This window comes from Triticum aestivum, chromosome 6A (genome assembly GCF_018294505.1).
Source record: "Triticum aestivum cultivar Chinese Spring chromosome 6A, IWGSC CS RefSeq v2.1, whole genome shotgun sequence".
NCBI lineage: Eukaryota > Viridiplantae > Streptophyta > Magnoliopsida > Poales > Poaceae > Triticum > Triticum aestivum.
In genome coordinates, this window is record NC_057809.1 from 96,694,417 (window position 1) to 96,711,117 (window position 16,701).

Genomic DNA, 16,701 nt, shown 5'->3' on the forward strand with positions numbered 1-16,701 from the left:
GTTTGGGGGTACGTGTGTATATATAGGAGGAAGGAGTACGTTGGTGGAGCACCGAGGGGCCCACGAGGCAGGGGGCGCGCCCTAGGGGGGCGCCCCCACCCTCGTGACCACCTCTTTGATCCCTTGCAGTAGGGTCCAAGTCTTCTGGATCACGTTCGGTGAGAAAATCACATTTCCGAAGATTTTATTCCGTTTGGACTCCGTTTGATATTCTGTTTATCCAAAACACTGAAATAGGCAAAAAAACAGCAATTCTGGGTTGGGCCTCCGGTTAATAGGTTAGTCCCAAAAATAATATAAAAGTGGAAAATAAAGCCCAATATAGTCCAAAACAGTAGATAATATAGCATGGAGCAATCAAAAATTATAGATACGTTGGAGACGTATCAGGCATCCCCAAGCTTAATTCCTGCTCGTCCTCGAGTAGGTAAATGATAAAAAGAGAATTTTTGATGCGAAGTGCTACTTGGCATAATTTCAATACAAATCTTCTTAATTGTGGTATGAATATTCAGATTAGAAAGATTCAAGACAAAAGTTTATATTGACATAGAAAATAATAATACTTCAAGCATACTAACAAAGCAATTATGTCTTCTCAAAATAACATGGCCAAAGAAAGTTATCCCTACAAAATCATATAGTCTGGCTATGCTCCATCTTTCCCACACAAAGTATTTAAATCATGCACGACTCCGATGACAAGCCAAGCAATTGTTTCATACTCTAACTTTTTCAAAACCTTTTCAATCTTCACGCAATACATGAGCGTGAGCCATGGATATAGCACTATAGGTGGAATAGAATGGTGGTTATGGAGAAGACAAAAAGGAGAAGATAGTCTCACATTGACTAGGCGTATCAACGGGCTATGGAGATGCCTATCAATAGATATCAATGTGAGTGAGTAGGGATTGCCATGCAACGGATGACTAGAGCTATAAATGTATGAAAGCTCAACAAAAGAAACTAGTGGGTGTGCATCCAACTTGCTTGCTCACGAAGACCTAGTGCAATTTGAGGAAGCCCATCATTGGAATATACAAGCCAAGTTCTATAACGTAAAATTCCCACTAGTATATGAAAGTGACAACATATGAGACTCTCTATATGAAAAACATGGTGCTACTTTGAAGCACAATATATGAGACTTGCTATATCATGGTGCTACTTTGAAGCACACGTGTGGAAAAAAGGATAGTAGCATTGCCCCCTTTATTTATTTATTTATTTGGGCCTTCTTTTTTTTCTTTGGCCTTTCTCTTTTTTGGGGACAATGCTCTATTGAATGATGATCATCACACTTCTATTTATTTACAACTCAATGATTACAACTCGATACTAAAACAAAGTATGACTATATATGAATGCCTCCGGCGGTGTACCGGGATATGCAATGAATCAAGAGTGACAAGTATGAAAGAATTATGAACGGTGGCTTTGCCACAAATACTATGTCAAGTACATGATCATGCTAAGCAATATGACAATGATGGATGTGTCATGATGAACTAGATGGTGGAAAGTTGCATGGCAATTAATATATCTCGGAATGGCTATGGAAATGCCATAATAGGTTGGTATGGTGGCTGTTTTGAGGAAGGTATATGGTAGGTGTATGATACCGGCAAAAATTGCGCGGTATTAGAGAGACTAGCAAGGGTGGAAGGGTGAGAGTGCGTATAATCCATGGACTCAACATTAGTCATAAAGAACTCATATACTTATTGCAAAAATTTAGAATTTATCAAAGCAAAGTATTACCCGCATGCTCCTAGGGGGATAGATTGGTAGGAAAAGACCATCGCTCATCCCCAACCGCCACTCATAAGGAAGACAATAAATAAATAAATCATGCTCCGACTTCATCACATAATGGTTCACCATACGTGCATGCTACGGGAATCACAAACTTCAACACAAGTATTCTTTAAATTCACAACTACTCAACTAGCATGACTTTAATATTATCACCTCCATATCTCAAAACAATTATTACGCTTCAATCTTTTCTTAGTATTCAACACACTCAAAAGAAAGTTTCACAAATCTTGAATACCAAGCATATTATTATTAGGCAAATTACCATGCTATTAAGAGACTCTCAAATTAATTTAAGTGAAGCATGAGATATCAATAGTTTCTTTAAAACGAATCCACCACTGTGCTCTAAAAGATATAAGTGAAGCACATAGAGCAAAATTATAACGCTCAAAAGATATAAGTGAAGCACATAGAGCAAAATTATCTAGCTCAAAGGATATAAGTGAAACACATAGAGCAAAATTATCTAGCTCAAAGGATATAAGTGAAGCACATAGAGCAAAATTATCTAGCTCAAAAGATATAAGTGAAGCACATAGAGTATTCTATCAAATTTTAATTCATATATGGCTCTCTCAAAAGGTGTGTACAGCAAGGATGATTGTGGCATACTAGCAAACAAAGACACAAATAATACAAGACGCTCCAAGCAAAACACATATCATGTTGGTGAATAAAAATATAGCTTCAAGTAAATTATCGATGGAAGTGGACGAAAAGAGGGGATGCCTTCCGGGGCATCCCCAAGCTTTGACTTTTTGGTGTCCTTGGATTAACTTGGGGGTGACATGGGCATCCCCAAGTTTAGACTCTTTCCACTCCTTGTTCCATGATCCATCAAAAGAATTCACCCAAAACTTCAAAACTTCACAACACAAAACTCAAGATAGAAAACTCGTGAGCTGCGTTAGCGAAAGGAAACAAAAGACCACTTCAAGGTACTGTAATGAACTTATTATTTATTTATTTTGGTGTTAAACCTACTGTATTCCAACTTCTCTATGTATTATAAACTATTTTACTAGCCATAGATTCATCAAAATAAGCAAACAACACACAAAAAACAGAATCTGTCAAAAACAGAACAGTCTATGGTAATCTGTAGCTAGCGCAAGATCTGGAACCTAAAAAATTCTAAAATAAATTTCTGGACGTGAGGAATTTATCTATTAATCATCTTCAAAAATAATTAACTAAATAGCACTCTTCAAAATAAAAATTACAGCAGTTCTCGTGAGCGCTAAAGTTTCTGTTTTTTACAGCAAGTTCAACAAGACTTTCCCCAAATCTTCCCAACGGTTCTACTTGGCACAAACACTATTAAACACAAAAAAACACAACCAAAACAGAGGCTAAATAATTTATTTATTACTAAACAGGAGCAAAAATTAAGGAATAAAAATAAAATTGGGTTGCCTCCCAACAAGCGCTATCGTTTAACGCCCCTAGCTAGGCATAACGAGCAAGAATAGATCTAAGTATTGCCATAGTAATAAGATAGATTGGTGAAACTTGTTTCATATTCTCTATGTTCGGCAGCAAGTTTTCTTTGAGGCAAGCAAAAGTAATCAAAAGGATTAAATTTAACGGGACAAAAATCCCCAAGATCAACCTTGGGAGGTTTAGGTTCCTCCTTTGGTCCTTCATAATGCACCACCAATTCATCATTATAAGCATTCTTTTGACAGAACTTTGTGAGCCTATATTCAAGAGAATATCCTAGTTCATTATTTCGAATAGCCAAATCATCATTAAGATCAGAAATTCTATCAACTAAAACATTGGTAGGAACCTTTCTTCTAAGAATTTCATTGAAAGCAACATAATCTAGAGATTGAAAATGCATTAGTTCTTCTTGATCAAAGAGGATAGCCTCTATGGGAGGACGGCAAGCGTCCACCCTATAATGCGCAAAGATTTCTTTGGCTTCTCTTATTATGAATCTAAACTCATGAGCCAAAAAGATAGTAGCGACATGCTTAACAGAAGAATGCTCAATATTAGAAAATTCCAGAAAAATCCTTTGTATAGAAGGATGCATGTGCATGGATTGTCTTTCAAGTTAAACTACAAGTATGGCAATAGCGTCTGCAAGACTACTAGTTCTATGAAGGATAGAACTACCCATAGATGGTAAAGCACCGGCACAAGTAAAGAAATCTTGAATAACTCCTTTTCCAATAATATTACCACTACCAACACGGAATTTTTTTGTATGAAAGATGGTAGGTTCTTTAGCAGGAGTATCAGATTTTCCATGATATTGTTATCGCCCAAATTGGCGATAACTTCCCCAGTTTCAGACATAACGACAAGCAGGCAAACAAACTAACACACAAGAAAAAAGGGCAAATAGAGAGGGAGGATAGAGAGAGAGGATGAATAAAACGGCAAGGGTGAATTGGGGGAGAGGAAAACGAGAGGCAAATGGAAAATAATATAATGCGAGAGATAGGGATTGTGATGGGTACTTGGTATATTGACTTTTTGCGTAGACTCCCCGGCAACGGCGCCAGAAATCCTTCTTGCTACGTCTTGAGCTTGCGTTGATTTTCCCCGAAGAGGAAGGGATGATGCAGCAGAGTAGCGTAAGTATTTCCCTCAGTTTTTGAGAACCAAGGTATCAATCCAGTAGGAGCCCACACTCAAGTCCCTCGTACCTGCACAAAGCGATAGCTACTCGCAACCAACACGATTAGGGGTTGTCAAGCCCTTCACGGTCACTTACGAGAGTGAAATGTGATAGAATATTTTTGGTATTTTTGATATAAGGATGCAAACTAAAAAGTAAAAGCAAAGTAAATAGCAAAATAATATAAAAATGATGGAGATTGATATGATGAGAATAGACCTGGGGGCCATAGGTTTCACTAGTGGCTTCTCTCAAGAGCATAAGTATTCTACGGCGGGTGAACAAATTACTGTTGAACAAATTACTATCTAGGCATGATCATGTATATAGGCATCACGTCCGTGACAAGTAGATCGAAACGATTCTGCATCTACTACTATTACTCCACTCATCGACCGCTATCCAGCATGCATCTAGAGTATTAAGTTAAAAACAGAGTAACGCCTTAAGCAAGATGACATGATGTAGAGAGATAAATTTATGCAATATGAAATAAACCCCATCTTGTTATCCTCGATGGCAACGATACAATACGTGCCTTGCTGCCCCTTCTGTCACTGGGTAAGGACACCGCAAGATCGAACCCAAAGCTAAGCACTTCTCCCATGGCAAGAACTACCAATCTAGTTGGCCAAACCAAACAGATAATTCGAAGAGACTTGCAAAGATAACCAATCATGCATAAAAAAATTCAGAGAAGATTCAAATATTATTCATAGATAGACTTGATCATAAACCCACAATTCATCGGTCTCAACAAATACACCGCAAAAAGAAGATTACATCGAATAGATCTCCACGAGAGAGGGGGAGAACTTTGTATTGAGATTCAAAGAGAGAGAAGAAGCCATCTATCTACTAACTATGGACCCAAAGGTCTGAGGTAAACTACTCACACTTCATCGAAGGGGCTAGGATGATGTAGAAGCCCTCCGTGATGACGGCCCTCTTCCGGTGGAGCTCTAGAACAGGCCCTAAGATGGGATCTCGTGGATACAGAAAGTTGCGGCGGTGGAATTAGGGTTTTGGCTCCTGTTTTCTGATCGTTTGGGGGTACGTGTGTATATATAGGAGGAAGGAGTACGTCGGTGGAGCACCGAGGGGCCCACGAGGCAGGGGGGCGCGCCCTAGGCGCCCCCACCCTCGTGACCACCTCTTTGATCCCTTGCAGTAGGGTCCAAGTCTCCTGGATCACCCGGTGAGAAAATCACGTTTCCGAAGATTTTATTCCGTTTGGACTCCGTTTGATATTCTGTTTATCCGAAACACTGAAATAGGCAAAAAAAACAGTAATTCTGGGCTGGGCCTCCGGTTAATAGGTTAATCCCAAAAATAATATAAAAGTGAAAAATAAAGCTCAATATATTCCAAAACAGTGGATAATATAGCATGGAGCAATCAAAAATTATAGATACGTTGGAGACGTATCATTGAACATATTTTACTTATTTATGTGGTCGTATGCATCATTCTGATGCAGAGGACGAGGAGTCCCCCTTTTCTAAAAAAATGCCCACCTCCCCGCCGAGCATACCAGAGATTTTCTCCCCGTCCGAGAATATATGGCGTGTGATTTTTGGGGATGGCCCTATTTTTGCTCCAAGGATTATATGCTTCTGGATAAGCTGTAAGAGCAACTCCAATGAGGCGACCCATTTCGTCCACCCGCGTCTGTTTGGGTCGGCGCGAACAAAAGTGACGGCCCAACGCGCCGACCCAAACTCAAATCGTGTCCGCCCGGCGTCCGCGCCGACCCATTTCCGACCTAAAATTGCGTCTGGAATGCGTCGGCGTGGACGCGGCGCACGTCTCCTCGCCGTCCGTCGCGTCCCCACCTGGCGGCCACCCAACCGCCACCAGTCGTCTTATTTATGACGATCACCGACAGCGGGCCCACACGTTAGCCAGTGCACGCATCCTTTTTTAACCACGCGTGCGGCGGGGTCGGCCTCATCCGCTTCTCCCGTCCACATCTGGCCCCCCACCACTTCCTTTACTTCCTCGCCGGCGACCGCAAACCCTAGCGCGCGCCATGGGCCTCTTCGGCAAAAGCAATGGCAAGGGGAAGGGCACCCCCGGCGCCTCGTCATCCCGTGCTCCCCCTCCCCCTCCACCACCGGCGCGTTTCCGCCCTGGACGTCGGCGCCTGCACATCCCGGTGCACCAAGCGCGGTGGCACTGGGAGTACAGGCAGCCCCTCCCCTACCCCGACGTGACGCTGCCGCACCATTGGCATTTGGATCCAAACCGGGATCCCGGTGCCGGCGGTTCCGCGGACCCAACGGGCGCACGACGATGAGGTGCGCCGGAGCAGCGTCGGCTGCCCGAGTACACCGCCAACTCTCCTAACTGGGAGGCTTGGTTCGCCCTTGAACACGAGGAGCAACGACGCTCGGGTGTCGACGTCGTCCCGCCGCCGTTCCCACCGCCGCCCCCGGCAGGTAGAGCCGGAGGACATGGAGGCGGAGGCGGAGTACCAAGCCGCCCTCGAGGAGGACCTGCAGCACGCGCTGGAGGCTAGCCGCATCGAGGAGGACATGCACTGGGATGGGCTGGAGCAAGCCCTTGCCCTGTCGGCGGCGGGGGACTCCGTCCATGCCCCGCTCTTCGTGCCGCCGCCTCCGACGTCGCCGCCCGTACAGCCCAAGCCGGAGCCGGAGCCGTCGCGTAAGCACTCCCCACCTTCACCCACTTGGCCGGAGGAGGCCTACTCGTGCACGAGCCAGTACCGCGAGTGGGTGAGCGCGCCTCCCGTCCACTTCGCCGCGACGCCGGAGGAAGAGGCGGCCCATCTCAAGCGATGGAAGGAGCACTGGCTCCGCCAGGAGCAGGCCGACGGCGAGGAGCAGATGCGCTACGAGGCCATGCTCCAACGCGACACGGAGGTGCTCCGGCTCGAGGAGGAGGAGGAGGAGGAGGAGCGCGGCTTGCCGCAATGCCGCCGCCCCAGCAGACGCCGGAGGAGGCTGCCCTGGCAGCGTACCAGGCGGCGTTCGAGTGGGCTGGCCCTGCTCCGGTCTTCATCGACCTCACCGGCGACGGCGGCGTCGAGGGCAAGGGCAAGGGCAAGGCCGACGACGTCTAGGGCAGCGTGCGGGGCGGCAGCAGGCGGGCGCAGACTTTTTTAATGTTTTATTTAATGTTTATTAGATCTAGGTGGACTTTGGTCGGCGTTTGACCGGCCACTTTTATGTTTAATTATGTTTATTTCGTGCAACTTGTTTTTTTCCCACGCCGACACATTTGGGTCGGCCTCTCCGTTGGACGGTCAAGCCGACCCATTTTAAAATGCGGACGCCGGCGTTCACCTGACCGACCCAAACGGATAAAAAGCGGACAAAGCGCGCGTCCGTTTGGGTCACCCCGTTGGAGTTGCTCTAAAATCATAAATAAAAATAAAATTTTAAAAGCTCTGATTCGGTTTTACCAAAAAAATACATGTGCACGTCATCTATGTGCATGCAAAGTTTCAGGAGGAATGACAGGTAAAAAAAACATATGCATGCTGAATTTCTCCAACAACTTTTAGCCTTTTTTCCAGATTATCTTGACTTTTTCTTAACATCAGTACGGAACACGGACGCTCATATATACGCGCACACACTCATTTTTATGATTGTACACACGTATACCCTATCCTTATGAACACCTTCGAGAAACTGAGGCGGTATATCATATTGAGATTTACAAAGTCATCATAGGCGCCTCATCGTCGAGGTGAACGTGGACTGAGGATACCATTGTCCCTCTAACCATCCAACCACTTGAATGTATGATTTCATTCACACTTATTTTTCAATGATACACCATGAAAAGATTTACCGGTATCATAGAAGAAGAATAGCCAAACAACTCATACAACGCTTTTTGACGGCATAAAGTTCATAACACCACGGCTGCAACTACAAGAACAACTCGCCTAGTCGAACATCATGCTGCGAATAGCGATGAGGCAAGACACGGAGATGAAGGGCCGTGTTTTGAGCAACATCATATATGTAAAAAAGCACAACCCCGACCATATCTCAGGTTGAGTCAACACACTCTCCACCCTTTCCGTCTAGGAATCGGCGAGTGAACAACAGGAGCCAGTAGGATTAGAAGGTGTCGTTCAAGAGCAACATGTGACAACGTACATTGCGCCCCCAAAAGCACATGCTCATAGCAGTAACCATCACCAAACGATGCATTTCCCTAATTCTCACGGAAGATCCGACAAGACCGCCACCTTGAGCAAAAACTTGAGTAGCCTCTACGGGCAGGGGCGGATCCTGGATTGAGCCTCGCCCCATGCCCCAAGCTTGCTACAGCGTCAGCACCGTGCTAAACAGTATCGACAGTGCTACAGATGAAGGAACTGCTCCACACGTCCCAGGCCCAGCCCCCCCCCCCTCCCCCCCCCTCCCCTGGGGCGGGGTCCTGGATACGCCACTGTCTACGGGCTCCCAATTAGCATCTCCAAGGAAGGGACGACGATGCAGTCTAGCCAGCGAGCCGGCCTAAGGTTTTTATTCCTTCTTGTATTCTTTATATTCGTCATGGTGTTTGAGAAATAGATTAGATTTTTTTCATAAAATAAAAAATCCTTTATGCCCGAAAATATTTGTGGGAGAAATGGATGTACGTAAAAGGTGACAACTGCACGGTCCGCTGCACGCGTAGGCGCGTAACCATTTTTCAAAAACAAAAAAGGCGTGCAACCACTCGTGTGCACGTACTACTACAGTTCGTCCCTCTCGCCAGTGCCTACCCAAACCCCCCGTTTGCGTCACGTGCACGCCTACTCCGCACGAACCGTGTACCCTAGCGCCCCACGCCCTACGCGCGGGCCCCGCGCGCCGCACACGTGGGGGTACCCTCCGTCCAAAGTGGGTACCCGTAGGATTCCACTTCCACGCGGCCTCCAAACGGGTCGGGTCACCACACGCCGCGCCCGGCCCGCTCCGCCCGTCCAGTGTCGTTCGTTAGACTCGACTTAAATCGCCTCGGATCCTGCCAAGGCGGAAAGGAATCCGAGCCGGGAGGCGCCCCCACCCCCCACCCCCAACTTGCTCCCCCGCTCCCCTCCTTCCTCCTCCCCGGCGTCTCCTCCCATTCCGGCCCCGCCGCCGCAGCACGAGGTGCGGCCGGCGGTGCCGCCATCGCGGGGGGAAAGAGGCCGCGCGCGCTCCCTCTCCGCCCGCTCGATCGGTTCGGTCTGCGACCGGAATGCGCCGCCGCTGTACGTCTGGTTTGCTGTCTCTGCTTCAGTTTTTTTTTTTTGTGTGTGTGTGCGCCTGTGTGCGTTCTCGTTCGAGGCTTGGAGGGTCAGGAACTCGTTCTGCCTGACGCCGTTGCATGTGCTGGGATGTTGGGCTGCCACAACCTCGCGAAATCAATCTCGGCTTCAGCTTCGGCGTGAATTACCGTGGGGGTTTTTTTAACGGAAAAAAAGTAGATGGATGTTACTGTGGGTTTTAGGTTCGGGAATGCCAAGAGAATAGTTAGGAGCACCTTATTCTTGGGCGCAGTTTTGGTCCATTAATATTTCTGCGCCCACATAGGAAAAAAACATTTCATTATAATTAAGTTGCAGTTCCGTCACAGATTTCTGAATGGAGCAGCAGTTATGCAAAATTTTCGCAGTTATTTCCTCTAAGAAAACTGGTTAGTGGGTTGCTGACGGTTTGTGTGCTCTCTGCTTACGGTTCAGAGGAATCACTTGGCAGGGGCATGTGGATAGACGAATGATGTCAGGGTGCCAATGATCGTGTCATGATATGTGGGGCGTGGACCCGATCCTTTTGTAAAGCTTATCTTGAGAAATACAGTTTGCATTATAAGTTGTTGTTTTTTGGAGAGAGTTGTTGATGACATCATGATCTTGTTTATGTCATGATATTATTAGGACGTCTGTCTAACTGAACCAAGTGCTGCTACTCTTGGATTTTTAACTGAACCAAGTGTTGCTACTCTTGGATTTTTGTGACCGCGGAGTTCTGTGGCAAACCATCTAGGATTCAGCATTCAGCCCTGCACATTGCTGTGAATATTATATCCTCCTTTTGTAATTTAGCGTGAAAAAACTGTATGTAATATTTTAGTGACTAAAGTTTTTGGCTGGAGCATTGTGGGCAGTTAGCTAAGCACAACAATCAAAGATGAACATATTACTTCTGAACTTAGTTGTTGGCTTGTTGTTTCGTATAAATATATGCGCATGGTTTTGTATTTTAGTACTCCCTCTGATCCATAATAAGTGTCGCAGTTTTGAACTAAGATTGAACTAACCTTAGTACAAAACCACGACACTTATTTTGGATCGGATGGAGTACAATTTATTGGTTGTCTTGCTCATTTCTGTATATTTGATTGGGATCCCATGGTAGAGAGAGAATGTAATGGTACAGCGCACTCTTATGCCTCGTCTTGCACTCAGCAGTCTACGACTATAGTATGACTCAAAAATCACACTATTGTGTTTCATTTGTTTCATTTTCTTGCTTATTCATTTCTTGGCATCCTTTTTTTTAGAACCATTTCTTGGCATCCATTGTTCAGGTTTTATTTCTTATTGATCCTTGCAACTTGTGGTCGCAGAACTGCTCAGCATTGGAGATTTTTTTTTTCATCTTGGTATTTAGCGACATCTGGTTACATGGAGGAGTATTTAAATAGGAGATCCAAAGCAGCAATTGGGTTTCTCAGAAGAGGTTCAGGCATAAATCGAAGCCCTGAAGAGACAACCAGTCAGAACACTGATGTACAGGGAAGCACTTCAAGAGTCAATCCTATGAAAACCAGGCTGGCTGATTATCAGGAGAGACCAAGATACTTACATGGCTCATATAAATATGCAAGCTCAAATGTCATGTCTGGAAGCCCTTCCAAATTTCCTAAGAACTTTCCCCTTAGGAAATTTGGTGAGGAAAAGCGAAGGCAGACGTTGTTGGAAGGGGCTGACGTTGCTGAAAGTAGTAGAAGAAAGTCCGATGCCGGGTGTCTGGAGGGTAGTAAGAAAACCATTGTAGAGAATCAGAGTTCAGATGCTCCACAGACTGGGACAGAAGGATTAACTGCCAAAGATGCTGAACTGATAGCACCTGATCCTGAGGTTTCACATCCTGCTGGTTCTTCAGGTATGCATGCACATACAGCTGAGTCCTTGGTAAGGAGTGCTTCACTAAGTTCTAAAACACATAGACAGAAGGATAAGGAATTGAATTTGGGCACAGCTAGATATTCTTGCTCTTCGTCATTTAGTAATCAGCCTAGTATACCTAGAATTCCTATCGCTGGTGCGAAGCCATCATATAGTCTTGTTAGTGGAGAACAGAGACGTGGACCACGTGGTCTTAAAAACCTTGGTTGCACTTCAGTCTCTGATGTTCTGCCATCAGGATGCTCGTCTGATTCTGTTCGTACCAGGAGCTTTGATGCTATGAGAAAGAGAACTTCTGATGGGGAAAGCTCTTCCAGATCAAGAGTCATAAGTGATCCATCCAGTTTAGGTCATTTACATACAATATATCCTAGCATTAATGGTCCCAGAATCAGAACTACCGAAGAATCAGTTCGGCAACAAACATTACGAAGCCGCAGTAGAAATATTCAGGATTCAGCAGTATCAGTAAGGACAAGACGGACTTTTCCTAGAGACACTAGGTTCAGGATGTCTGTGGAAAGAGAGGACGCCATGCTTCATCTGAATGAGTCTACCGCGGGGAATCAACAGTCAGTTGGTGCTGATTTTTCTGTGGAAGAGGATTCTTCAGAAAGCTCCATAAGACCAGTCTCTGTGGAACTACCTCATGCAATTTACTCATCTAGTCGTCAGGGATCGAGTACTCGGACTGCCAGGAGAACATCAAGCTCTCGCTTTGAGCAAAGCCCCCCACAAACATTTCGCAGTCTGGCAAGGGAGAGAGGTGGCCACAGACGCATAAACATGGAAGGCATTGCAGAGGTCCTTTTCCAAAACACCTTTTTATACTGTTCCAGTTGTATTGTTCTTGTAGATAGGTTTTATGTAGGATTATTGTTGATAATGATTTTGCTAAAGACTATGCACTATGACTATGGATGTGGTATAAGTGTTTTTTTTCTTATGTATGTGTATGTAGGTATTGCTAGTGCTGGAGAGGATTGAACAAGAAGCTGAGCTTACTTATGAGGTTAGTTAGTTTGACGTCATGTTTGTAAATTTCTTGCCGTCTACCTTTTCGCTGAACATGGATAACATGTTAGCAGCAATTGCGGGTACTGGAGACAAATCTGTTACTTGGTGCCTTCGCCTCCCATGATCAGCATAGCGACATGCGGATGGATATTGACAACATGTCCTATGAGGTATTATTTTTGTCACGTCTAGTTCTGACTAAAGGGATTCATTACAGAAGTGTGTTTCTTTGAGGAACTCTTCCTCCCCAACTTTATGATTTGCATAAATTGTTCTGGTATATATTTTATTCAAGAGGCATTTGTTTTTCCTTCTTTTGAACAGGAACTATTAGCATTAGAAGAGAGAATAGGATACGTAAGTACTGCTCTTTCTGAAGAACAGCTTGCAAAATGTATCAGAAGGCGTTTATATAGACCAGTTGCTGCAAAAGGAAACAGATCAGTCATAGATGACATCAAATGCAGCATATGCCAGGTAAACATGTACCAACTGGATCCTATTGCTTCTACATGTTATAGAGTAAAATAAAAACCTTACAGTTATTGAATATTGTGTTTTGCATCTATCATTCTTAGAAAAAATTTGCTATCGAAGTGGATATGTTGACTTTCTTGTGTTTAATGTCCTGATTAATCTTCTTGCATATAACCGAAAGAACGCTTTCAAAACCGCCATGATCCTCCTGTTAAAGAAAACGTCGCGATCCCACTATCCTGGTATCTGTTTTCTTTTTGCCATGTATATCCAAGTGTCTCATCATGAAGATGACCAGCTACTTTATTAGGTGTTTGGTTCTTGTCAATGCATTAAACACCGTTTGTACTTAAGTTGCCATCATCCTTACTAATGATTCCGCCGAACAAAGTTGTCGTCTGAATCTTCCCCTAACAACAACGCCAATTATCTCCCTGTCTGCCGTGCAAAATAGTCCAATAGGCTAAACGGGATTACCTAACTTGTTTCTATCTAAAGAAAAGGGTGGGATTACTTACTTGACCTGTAACCGCTTACTGAAATGGAAATGGTTTGCTGTTCTTGTTCCAGGAGGAGTTCGTGAAGGGCGAAGAGGTTGGCAGGTTGCGGTGTGAGCACCAGTACCATGTGTGCTGCATTCGCCAGTGGCTCCTGCAGAAGAACTGGTGCCCAGTCTGTAAAGCTCCAGCGCTGCCCTCTCTGAACTGAACTGAACATCCTGTAGGAGCTGAGGTCTCAAACCTGTAAATAAATTACTATGTGATGTGAAATAGTCGTGGTTCGTGGACCTGTGAATAATCTTGGATGGGCTCACTCCAGTTTGTGAATGTCGAAATGGGTTGTGTCTTGTGAAGGCTCCAGTTTGTGAATTTTAGACTGTTATTATGAGTTGCACACTTGCACTAAAGATGTAGTTTTGTCCAATTTAGACGTTTTTGCCGATCGAGTGCCAGTTTGAAGCGTCAATGAAAAGCACACGCCAAATGGACCGGCTATAGGTTGAGCATGTCCAGCCGTTGGCCCCCTAGGAGGCGCTAAAAATCGCTCCCTGGGAGCGCACTGACGATAAATGACATGCCGGGGCGTGATGCCCCCCAGTCACGGCGCCCATATTTTTTTGAAAATATAAATTACGGCACAAACACGGTGCAAATTCAACCAAACTTCGGCGAGTTTGTTCATATTTAAAATATTTTACAAAAAAAAAACTACTAGGTTACTCCTCGCCGTCTCCCTCGCCACCCGCCGCCTTGCAAATCTACATGTCGAGGAGGCGGTAGAACCGCGTGTAGTCGTCGTCTCTGCCGTGGCCGCCGTCCCTGCTGCAACCCTCTCCCGGTTGGCGCGGCGGGTTGGACGGTCCGAGGGTGTCGTCGTCGTCGTCGCTGTCGAGGACCATGACGCCGTGCTCGTCCTCGCGCCCACGTTTGCGGGCGGCTATCTCCTCGAGGGCCCGGCGCTGCCGGACCACCTTGTCGCGGAGGTAGTCGTCCCGCCCCCACCGTAGGGCGTCCTCATCGGAGAAGTCGCGCCGGGCTATCTCCTCGTACTCCGCGGGGAGGCCGGGCTCCGGCTTCGGCCTGACAAGGGCGAGGCGGCCAGAGGCGGGGGCGGAGTCGTCGATGCGGACGCCGGAGCTGCGGGTGCGCGCGCTGACAGGCGTGTCCTGGGGCTCCGGCTTGACGGGACGGAGGCAGGGAGAGCCGGTCGACCGACCTGGCGAGGAGGAGGACGCCCCGGGGTCCATGCGCCTCGGCGACCACGAGCTCCCACGACGGCGAGAGAAGGACGGGGGGGAGGGTACTCCAGCCTCGGCGTGTTGCCGCCCTCCATGTACTCGAGGACGGCATCCAGCGTGTGGCCGGGCACGCCCTACCATCGGCGCCTCCCCTCGGAGTTGAGCCTGCCGGAGGGAACGATGCCGTTGGTGGCCTCGAGCTGCTCGGCGTGGCGGCGACGGAAGTATGGCTCCCAGAGCGGGCTGTCGGGGACGTAGCGTGGCCCCTCCCTTGCCGCCCGCGGCAGGGAGGAGCGGATACGCGCGATCTCCGTGCGCCGCGCCGCCCTGGTGGGCGGTGGCGGCACCGAGACCCGTCGACGCTGATTCTCCAGGCCCCGGGCACCCGCATGTCCGGCGGGACCTGGTACTCGGCCTCGAAGAGGAGCCGAGCTTCGTTCTCGTGAAGGTGGCGGCAGCCGAAGCCGTTCGCCGCCGCGCCGTTACCTGGGAAGCGTTCGGCCATTCTTTGAGCTGGAGACGGCGAGAGGAGAGGGAGGAAGGGGGAGAAAGGTGGCGCCGGTGGTGGAGACTCTGTGCGTGCCACCAGCGCGCTGGGGATCGGCTTTATGTAGGCGGAGGCGCCGCGCGTACGCGTGGCCGCCGCGTTACGTGTGGCATGCAAGGGGACGCGCGTCGTCTCGTTTTCACTGCACTGCTCGTGAGGCATCAATGTCGAAGGCTGACCGGCGCGGCAGCGCGCCGCAGCTTTGGCATTGATTCGCCGCGGGAAACGAGGCGATGAGGATGACGAAGTGGCGAGAAGCGAGACGAGTCGCTGGCAAGGAGGCCCGCGGCTCTTTCGCGCCAAAAAAGATTCGCCCGGCGCCCCCGAGCGCCCCCAGCACGCCGGGGTCGGGTTGGGTCCGCCGGCGTCAAATTCGGTCCAAGCCGACGAAAATTGGGCCCTTGGGGATGTAACTGGGCCGATTTTTTGACGCCGGCGGCCGAAAACTGGCCTGGGAGGCGCGGCTGAAGATGCTCTAAGCATGCTGGGGTGATGTGGACGCTGAGCTTGGCGACTTGGGACGCGTCAACATTTGGCAAGCATTACTGAGAGATTATTGTACACTTTGGCAAGCATAGTTGGGCAGATGCCAATAATTTGGCGTTGAGCAATGGGGGCGGCGTGCGTTTGGTTCACGGCCAATATTTTGGTCGCCCGTTCAGTTTTTACAATCCGCGTGTGGGCGAGCCGCTGGCGCCGAAGTCCTTCGCCAAAACATTGGCACGACCAATTTTGGTAGGGCTGCCGTGGGCAGCATCCAAACAGCCCAAGGTACTCCCTCTGGACGAGAATATAAGTCTGGCATGAAAATTTAGATTGTTAATTTGACTAGCAAAACATATATGTTTAGAAAGTTCATTCACTGATTAATCTGAAACTATATATTTTATGACATAACACATTTACTCACTAATAAAATTGAAGACCTGAAAACACGCGCCCAACTTATAATCCCATCCAAGATAGTACTCGAAAAAGTTGCTTTCTCGAACTGTGGCTGAGCATGTGGGTTCGCTGCCATGCGAATATCACGAAAACTGTTGGAATTCTTATATTCCCATATCTTGTCTTGGAATGCCAAAATAGTAGCTTACTCTTGGATAATATTATGAAGTTAAATGCCCATTACTACGGCTATGTTAATTGGTAAGATCTTTTTGACTAAAAGAAACATACTTCTCCATTGTAGGAACATTGACTCTGTAACCGGCATCCTGTCACTTTTTTTTTTGTGCAAATACGCAATATTGCGTATCATTTCAATATTTCATTGGTAGGTAAAGAATGAAACAACTAAAAGGTGCAACTGACAAAACTACGTGCTG

At 46.9% G+C, this 16,701-nt stretch overlaps 1 protein-coding gene across 1 annotated transcript; it reads left to right on the plus strand.

Annotated features, from left to right (window-relative positions):
* Positions 1-9,497: 9,497 nt before the first annotated feature.
* On the plus strand, positions 9,498-13,944 carry LOC123132266 (E3 ubiquitin-protein ligase RLIM). The gene is made up of 6 exons (XM_044552050.1): positions 9,498-9,677; positions 11,036-12,401; positions 12,559-12,609; positions 12,686-12,784; positions 12,939-13,091; positions 13,662-13,944. Exons 2-6 carry the CDS (start codon positions 11,094-11,096, stop codon positions 13,797-13,799), a joined length of 1,749 nt encoding a protein of 582 aa, XP_044407985.1. The 5' UTR covers positions 9,498-9,677; positions 11,036-11,093; the 3' UTR covers positions 13,800-13,944.
* Positions 13,945-16,701: the final 2,757 nt, after the last annotated feature.

Excerpts from the sequence above, each read along its gene's own strand:
- LOC123132266 (XM_044552050.1), top strand. The coding sequence starts at position 11,094 with ATGGAGGAGTATTTAAATAGGAGATCCAAAGCAGCAATTGGGTTTCTC. Across the intron at positions 12,610-12,685 it reads AAGCTGAGCTTACTTATGAG|CAATTGCGGGTACTGGAGAC; the intron begins GTTAGTTAGTTT and ends ACATGTTAGCAG. Across the intron at positions 13,092-13,661 it reads TCAAATGCAGCATATGCCAG|GAGGAGTTCGTGAAGGGCGA; the intron begins GTAAACATGTAC and ends TTCTTGTTCCAG.